The sequence below is a fragment of the Aplysia californica genome, unplaced genomic scaffold (genome assembly GCF_000002075.1).
Source record: "Aplysia californica isolate F4 #8 unplaced genomic scaffold, AplCal3.0 scaffold01196, whole genome shotgun sequence".
NCBI classification, from domain to species: domain Eukaryota; kingdom Metazoa; phylum Mollusca; class Gastropoda; order Aplysiida; family Aplysiidae; genus Aplysia; species Aplysia californica.
In genome coordinates, this window is record NW_004798466.1 from 143,419 (window position 1) to 152,329 (window position 8,911).

Genomic DNA, 8,911 nt, shown 5'->3' on the forward strand with positions numbered 1-8,911 from the left:
GGGGGGATGCATGGATTCTCCAAGTCCATCTGTCTGTCCGCCCGCTCACTAAACGAACTGTTGTCTCCGCGTCCAATGGGTACCGAGTAGTGAACGAATCTTCACTAGCGGACGCTCATTACCTGCCCGCTCGTTTGCGAGATGTACCAGTGAACCGTTTGTTACTTGCGGACGCTGACTTAGCGAGCCCGACCCAACTCTAGGATCCAGACAAAGTCAGACCTGCTCCATTGGCTACCTGTCCAAAACAACCACCTGTATAAACTACCACTTTCCACTTCCCCGCTCATGTTTTTCTGTACAATTGAATAATGGCACAATCCATGACATCTAACTGTCTATTTTCTACTCAACAATTAATGGCCGTCTTAGACAATTTCAGTTTTACATTGCGTCTAGTTGAGCCATCAACTACACAAACAACATGGTTGTGGGAAAAACTTTAAGTTAAAGGACAACATTTTTCTTTATTCCATGGATATAAGAAGAAAAATAAGAATGACAGATAAACAAACCACTCAAAAGTTTTCAATATCAGTCGCTGTTCACTGTTAATGCAGCGTCTTAAGAATATCCCCTACTTATCCAGCCATGAGCGATAAGATGAACAAGCTCATGTGCCGTGTTCCTCTAGCAAAAGTTTTACTGGACAAGAGTAAAAAAATAAACTGAAGTTTGTTAGGAACTTGATTCAGCGGCAAGCAGCATAAAAGACAGGAAAAGTTTTTTTTAATCTATTTTTCTGTCTCACTTCTTTTCATTTTTTTTCTTCTGCATGGAATGGTAAAATTCATCAATTGAAGGACCTCATTGTCCACCATATATACTCCTCGTTCAAATGAGGCTGACTAATGGGGTGATGTTGGTTACAAACCCTGAATCAATGAGAAAACGTGAAGTTCATACAGAGATGAGCCTGAGTTTTCCTTTGTTCTTTCTAAAGAATTTCCTCATAGCCCGAGGACTATCACTCCAATTTGGGCTTTGAAAGGACTCATTTGAATATAGTAGGTCAATATGGCAAAGAACTCAGACGGTCGCTGGATCGGAAAAGTAAAGCAAAAGTTTAGTATATAGTACAACATTTTAAAATTTTCAGAAATAATTCAATGAAAAAAGAAAACACAAAGAAAACATACTCTTCTGTCTGGCAGTTCGACTGGTAGGAAAAGGCACAGCAAAGGATAACATCGAGGGTGCATTTGTGCACAAGAGACTGAAGGTCGAAACTTTTTCCTGCTTTGGAGGCCTCAAGAATTTGTCCCTGGAGGAAAAAAATTAGGGAAAGCTGACAACAGGTCAGTTCACACACAGAATAGAAAACAGTATGGCAGTAAATGTGAGGCATCGTGGTGAAATCAGGTGCTCGTCAAAACAATAAAATCGAAGACGTCGGTATATATCTGCCAGTTTAGCAATTTTTATCAATTTTTTTGTTTTTAGGCTTAACACCTTTTATGTACTTTCAAAAACATTTAGGTATTGATTTTACAGAAAAGTGTCGACTAAAGTCGCAAAAAATGTAAATATTTAGTTCCAAGGACTATCAAACTATGGAAGTCACCGAACTGTGGTGGCCATTTTTTCACTCATTTCACATCTAAAACCAGGCGAACCCACCTCCTTCAATTGCAAATATAACAGATTCTGTTCTAGATAGATGGGTATTTTTTTCATCCACAGATAGACAAAAGAACAAGCTTTATAATGATACCAATAACCGCACATGCCCAAAAAGTTAATTAACGCCTGATTCCACCACGTCGTGACATAAATATTTTCTCTATGCTAAGAGTTTTGTGTACATGTGTCAGAGTGGCGTACTGGGTTGGTTCTGTTTGTTTTTAAGTTGTAGTAAGAGTTTTTCAGAACTTGCAACACAAATAGATCATATATTATAAGTGCCAAAGATTAGACATGTCACCGGAGAGTAACATACAAAGAAAAGGAGAAGAGATTTATTAGATGATATATGTTTGATAGGAAAGAAGGAACAAACCACACCCGAGCATCTGCCAACCACTGAAGGAGAATGAATAACAGTAACTTTACCAGAGGGGAGGGTAGAGGCCAGCCTGTAAGATGAGGCCGGAGCTGCTTTTAATTTAGTTTTAGTAGAGGTTTTGCAGCGCTCGCAACTACATAAGGTCATATGAGCGCCAAGGGGTGTTTGTAAACAGAGAAGCCCTTACAGGGAATCAGGCTTACTCTGCTCACCTCTCTAGCTTCGACAGCACAAAGTCTGCTATCAAAGCACCCCAGAAATAGCGGGTCACAAGAAGGAGACAAACATACAAAAGAAGTAGAGGAAAATGACGATAGTAAGAATTAGGAAAGAAAAAGCAGTTCCTTGCTGCAGTTCAGGCAGTTATGTGAGCATGACATCGATGAATCAGCCCATTTACAACTCTACTGTGCATAAGAACAGGTTAATGTCCCCCCTTTGGGAATGGCCTAAAGACACTTCAGTCCGAAGCTGCAACACTAGCGACATCATCAACAATGTCAACAAAAATACAAACCATCATATTGTCATTTGCAACAGTTGTATGTCAGCATCAATACGAACCATCACACTGACAATATCATCATCAATGAATAACCAATAGAATATGACACACCCACCCCATCCCCTCCTCCACCGCCTCTCTTCCATCCCCCCTCCTCCTCCTCCACCCCCACCTCCTCAATTTCGTTCAGCTACCAGCAAAGCAGTTGTTTTTCCATCTATATTCACAACATGCCATTTATACCTTTCTTGTCTCACCTGCATTAAAGACACGCATGAGTTGTACACCTTCATGTAGTTCTTCAAGATGTCAAAATGAAAAGCCGGAGTGAGCAAACGGCGGTTGCGGCTCCATCGGGCCCCATTGGTGAGAATCAAACCCTCACCCAGCCAGCTCACACCCATGTCATAACTGGAGGAGAAAAGGCTGAGGTTTCTTGGCTTGGGGGCTGGAAAAATACAAAAACCAAACAGGAAACTGGTAAGGTACAGGGACTGGATCCCTTTCCCTTCTGAGACATTTCCATCTACATTTCTCTACCTCAGAATTACAAAGTTCTATCTGCTCAGTACCTAGTTTTGAGAAATTTAATGTCAAAATTTTTTAGCTTCACAATATGTCAAGCAAGTTCAAGTACAATACTTTTAATATCTTGACAACGACTCTGAGTGTTCTTACAATTTAGATAGAGCAGATAGAGCATTTGTTTTCTGACCTCATGGTCTTAGTAACTCAAAACGGCCAAAAGTCAGATAGACCTTTGTAACTCAATTTGTACAGACACAAGAAAAATGTTCACTCAAGAGATTCAAGTTCAAAGCTCAAAGCCACATCTTCCCCTTCTTTAAGAATAAGCAACTGCTCAAGCAGTACCTGTGCAAACAAAAATTCCCTCTGCAAACCAGAAGAAAGAATGTCAGGTTTTGGAGAATGCAAGCAGGTCCATACATCTACTCAGCACCGAAGGGGTTAAAAGGCAGAAAAGGATAGTAGGGGATGAGGTAGGGGCAGGAGTTTACAGCAGAAACCAAAATGTTAAGGATTTGCGGGGCTCACTTCGCGTTTCTTATTCTCTCGAATTCTGGAAAACAAAAATCCCTGTCTGAAAACAAATTTATACAAAGCGCAACCTGCAGCTATCTTGTCTAAACTGCCTGTCTACCTTCAAAAATAGCTCTTGTACATCATTTTGTGCGTATTTTGAGAGTGTATAAATCATAATCCCTTAAATAACTTTACACTGCTGAAAGAGGTGTTACATCATAAAACACCAGGACATACCTGAAGCATTGCTATCAAATACTGTATTCAACAGAGCTAATTCTAAGGCATGTTTGATCCATTAATGATCTTAAAAAGAGAGGAAAATGCTGCATTTACTTGGTTTTTGGGGGGAGTACGTGTTTTACTGTGCTCGCAACTGCATAAGGTCATATGAGCGCACAGCCACACCAAACATTTTTCAGTTGGTAGGAAATTTTAAATTTTGCCAGAGTGTCGGCCAAAGCCTACTCTTATCGATTTTGGATCCCCAAGAGATTTTTAAAGTGTGCAACATGCACACAGGACCTCCAAGACTTTTCACCCTTGTCCGAGAAGGCTAAGTGTAGATCTTACCTACCATAAGATCATGGGTGTGGCTGAAAGACAGCAGAAAGAAGAAGCCAAGGAGAAACAGTAGAAAAGCTGTAGAAAGAGTCAGGAGCCCACAGGAGGGGGCAAAGGAGGTGAGGGGGGTGGGGGCAGAAAGTGGAGACAAAAGCAGACGACAGAACATTTTTAGAGAACAGGAAAGGAGGTGAAAGGAGAAAATTTTAGATAAGAAAATTTTACACCACTATCCGCATTCGAACCCCGGACCTATTGAATGAGAGGCCAATACCTTATCCTCTAGACCATGAAAGCCCCCATTCACTTGTTTGAAGACCCTGGTATCATTAAGAGACTTAAGGAGTATCATGCTATCAGGTAAGACAGGCAGAAACAATGTATCAGCAGGATAGATTGGGATAAAGATAAATAGACAGACAGACAAACAGACAGGACAGACAGACAGACAGACAAACCAACGTATTGACGGTCAGACATATTTGAGATGAATAAAAAGTTACATACAGAGACAAAAATTAAAAGACAAAGGGGTCAACACATTAAGCTATCTACACACAGTTACAGCCACGGACCATAAAACAGATAAACAGACACTGACCACAATAACATCTACATAGACAAATGAATGGACTGACAAATAAACAAACAGTAACTAGAAGGACCATTACATAGACAGATGGGCAGAATGACAGATAAACAAACACTAACTAGAAGGACCTGTACATAGACAGATGAGCAGAATGACACATAAACAAACACTAACTAGAAGGACCTGAACATAGACAGATGGGCAGACTGACTGATAATCAAACACTAACTACAACGACCTGTACATAGATAGATGAGCAGACAGACGGATGAACAGCCCACCTGATGAGTTGATCACTTTTCTGATTGACTCAGGATGGTAGCATTGGATAACTGCCAGGAACGGGCCGACCCAAATGCGATGAAAATATTTGAACTCCTCTGACTTGCCAAAGTCAAATTTCAACCCTGCTTCATTGAAACCTGGGTACTGTTCAGAGAATATAAAGATAGGTTAGATGGTGTTGATTAACTATTGATAAAAAAAAGAACATTAGGTAACAAAATGTGTCTGTGAGACAGAAAGCGACAAAATAAACAAAAGTCTAAAAAACCTAAAGGATTTTTGCTTTAGATTGAATTAAGTGGTCTACTTGAAAGTGAAAAATTCCAACACAGATCTAATTTGACATATTATATATATGGCAACAAAAAGAATAATTGTGAGTCATCATGATGAAACCAGGTGCTGGTCAAAATAATGCAATCAAAGAAACTGGACCAATATTTTTCCCCCGGTTCAGCAATTTGGTCAAATTTTTGTTTTTTGGCTCAACACCTTTTAATTTTATGACCATAGAAAAATATTTTCTGTGTTGATTTTACTAAAAACGTCCACTAAATTAGAGGCATAAAAGATGTCAACTTTCAGCTTCCAAGGACTCTCAAGCTATGGAAATTACATTTCTTTGGCAGACATTTTCTTGGTAATTTTACCTCTGGAGCCATGTGACGTCCACCTTCGTCAATCACAAATATCTCAACTTCTATTCCAGATAAATTGGGTATTTTTTCCATTGAAGGCAAGACAAATGAACAAGCTTTAAGATGATACACCAATAACTCCATAGGCCCCAAAACTGACGAGCATCTGCTTCCACTCAAAAGGAATAAATGTACTGCCTGAGAAAAATATTCTGCTCTCTGTGCATTTTCTTTCCTCCACTCGTGAAAACAAACTCAGGGGCAACATTTTGCTATATAAGGGGCGGTAACTGTATGTGTGCATTTAACATTGTTGTGCCCCTTGAAAGAAAAAAGCTGCCTGTACTGTGCCTGATAAATGACATGAAGATTATCTCTATAGTTATTAAAAGTAGATCTTATTAAATGAAAGGTGACTGTTTTCAAGATAGGGCAAGAACTTAAAGGGGAGGGTAGGGGATATGGGAAGGGATGGGATGGGAGGGGGGAGAGGATGGGATGGGATGGGAGCTGGGGGAGGGGAGAGGATGGGAGGGGACGGAAGGGGAGGAGAGGGGAAGTGACTGGAGGTGAATGGAGGGGAGGGGAGGAGACTGGAGGGGAGGGGAGGGGGAGGTTTGAGAAAATGGTGATGTCACATGTGTCTGAAAAGTTGTGGCACATAAAAAGCACCACATCAGCCAGAGAGTTGCAGGGGGCTCTCGTGGCCTAGAGGTTAAGGTGTTGGCCTCTCATTCAAAGGTCCTGGGTTCGAATCCGGGTAGCGACCAAAAAATTTTCTTCTCTAAAATTGTCTCCTTTCACCTCCTTTCCTGCTCTCTAGCAATGTTCTGTTGTCTGCTTTATTTTCACTTTCTGCCCCCACCCCCTCACCTCCTTTGCCCCCTCCTCTGGGCTCCTGACTCTTTCTGCAGCCTTTCTACTGCTACTCCTTGGCTCCTCCTTACTGCTGTCTTTCTGCCCCACCCCTGATCTTCTGGTAGGAAAGATCTACACCTAGCCTTCTCGGACAAGGGCGAAAAATTTCGGAGGGCCCGTGTGCAAGTTGCGCACGTTAAAGATCCCTTGGTGGTCTAAAATCGATAAGAGTAGGCTTCGGCCGCCACCCGGGCAAAATTCAAAATTTCCTACCAACTGAAAATATTAGGTGTGTCCCGCGCGCTCATATGACCTATGCAGTTGTGAGCGCTGTAAAACACTTTACAAAAACAAAAAAAACAAAAAAAGAGAGTTGCACCTTATATTTGTATTTTTCACCCTACTCTGTTGAGAAACAATCTGTTTGTGTTAATTTAAATTAGGACACTACATATACTCTCACACACTAAAAAAAAATCTTTTAAAAACAGTTTGTGGTGTTTATATATGCTTTTTTTATATGATACATCTGCCCAGATCTTTGGAACATTATCTTTTTTATGAGGCATTCATGACAATACTTGCAAACAGCTATTATAATAATTTTCTCCAGACCTTGTGTATGTTCCCGAGCAGCCAGTGAAGGTCATTGTCCCCTGGCAGCTGGCTGTATGTCCGTCTGTGCTCCAGGAAGTGACGTAGGTACTTGACTACCAGCACACAGGTCACAGCGACAAGGATATAAAGGGCCAACATCTCTGCACTGTCACACGAGCGTCTGAGCTACAACCTTGTCCAGATCTTTAGCACGCCCAGCTGAAATAGAAATCTAGTTCAATAAAAGAATAAATGTTATAATCAGAAAATTATACACAAACAATATGAATATTTCTCTCTCTCTCTCTCTCTCTCTCTCATAGCCAATGTCTATTAACTACTATCATTAATTTCTGTAATTATTTTCCATTGCCTTACTTAACTTACTCAAACTTAATTTTCATAATATTTAGTCATTTTCTACACACCTAAAAACAATCGCCAGAAACAATGTTATACAAAATAGCATCCTTGTATTTTATTTACTAACGCCTGAGTGCCTGAACAAGCTCAAACTCAATGCATCATCATCACCAAATCAGACTCTTAATTACTTCAGAAATACGTTTATATACCATATGTTTACCTATATAATATATAATAGTACATGACCTCATCGATGCATGGCGCACGGTCGACTATTAAGGGCAACGCCCTCTTTAATAAATTTAAATCCGTAAATAATAATAAGCGAGTAAACTTTTAACTTAAAAAATCCCAACTCTTTTCAGTCGGGGAGAAACGGATGTTTACCTTCCTTAGAGGCTTCCCAGCAGTACTTCGTTCAATTATATTATGCGTTCGCCTCTTTGGTAACAAAACTGACTTCTTAGTCCTGAACATTAATTTGCCCATTGTTTTAATATATCGGCCCTTATTATTATCACTATTATTATTAGCATGTGTATGATGGTTAAGTAGAGTTGATGTTTCAGGTTGAAGGATATGGTTGGACATCTCAGACTCGCAATCTGAATTTCCACAAATTTGGTCAAGATCACGAGAATTCTGTGGCCAAGACTTAGCTTTTTTTATCTGGTACTGGAAGGTCTTGTGTTCAACTCCCTAAAATAGGTCACAGTCAGACGAGAGCCGACTATATCACCTAGACCCAAGGAGTTTAGAATTAATCTCCTTGCCTAGACCGCACTGGGCCCCACCCTTCTCGACTTCGATTCGAATCAACTTATAATTATTTATTTCCACACGATTGATCAAGGAGGTTATCACAACCCCTCGAGATCAGAATGACAGGAAAAAATACAGTTATGTATCTGACGGTTGCACACGGGTGAAATGACTAACAGACGTTCATGCACAATAAAACGTGGGGAATTCTGAGATAGGCTTGTCTGTGAAAAGGTTTGCGCCTTTATTTAGGCTTTAGGTCAGTGGGTTTGCGCCCGACCAGAGATAATATAAAAGCGTGGAGTAATTTTTTTAGGTCGCGTTTTCTGTGCTTGATGACGCGTGCTGTAGTTGTTGTTTCTGGGTGGTGCCTCTATAAAGAAATTATTGGTGGTCAAGGTCAAGGTTGTTGTTTTTTAGTCTAAAACAGCACCTGGACATGGATGGCTGGTACTTCTTTAAATAAATTATTGACGGTTGTTGTTTTTGGTTGTTTGTTATGTTTTGGCAACGGGAGGCTTGGAGAGTTAAACACAAGACCTTGTTGTGGTTTTCTTTTGGTTGTTTTTGATTTCTTTGGGTTTTTTTGTTTTTTTGTATGTGGTTGTTTTTGGTTGTTTTTTTTGGGGGGGGGTTGTTGTTTTGTTTTATACAGGGTTTCCTTATTTGATAGGTTTTTATTTTTTAATTTAATC

At 40.2% G+C, this 8,911-nt stretch overlaps 1 protein-coding gene across 2 annotated transcripts in view; it reads right to left on the reverse strand.

The window, feature by feature from the left end:
• LOC101845740 (cytochrome P450 4F4) overlaps window positions 1–7,818 on the reverse strand; it is a 19,762-nt gene extending 11,944 nt beyond the window's left edge. The window contains exons 1-5 of one of the 2 annotated variants that reach the window (XM_005112146.3): window positions 7,675–7,818; window positions 7,107–7,307; window positions 4,992–5,139; window positions 2,768–2,958; window positions 1,140–1,264 (exon numbers count right to left, since the gene is read on the reverse strand). In XM_005112146.3, coding sequence (XP_005112203.1) covers window positions 1,140–1,264; window positions 2,768–2,958; window positions 4,992–5,139; window positions 7,107–7,247 — 605 coding nt within the window. In that variant the 5' untranslated portion in view covers window positions 7,248–7,307; window positions 7,675–7,818. Of the gene's footprint in view, window positions 1–1,139; window positions 1,265–2,767; window positions 2,959–4,991; window positions 5,140–7,106; window positions 7,321–7,674 lie in introns of both variants that reach the window. The other variant, XM_013090264.2, reaches the window with a different exon arrangement.
• Window positions 7,819–8,911: the final 1,093 nt, after the last annotated feature.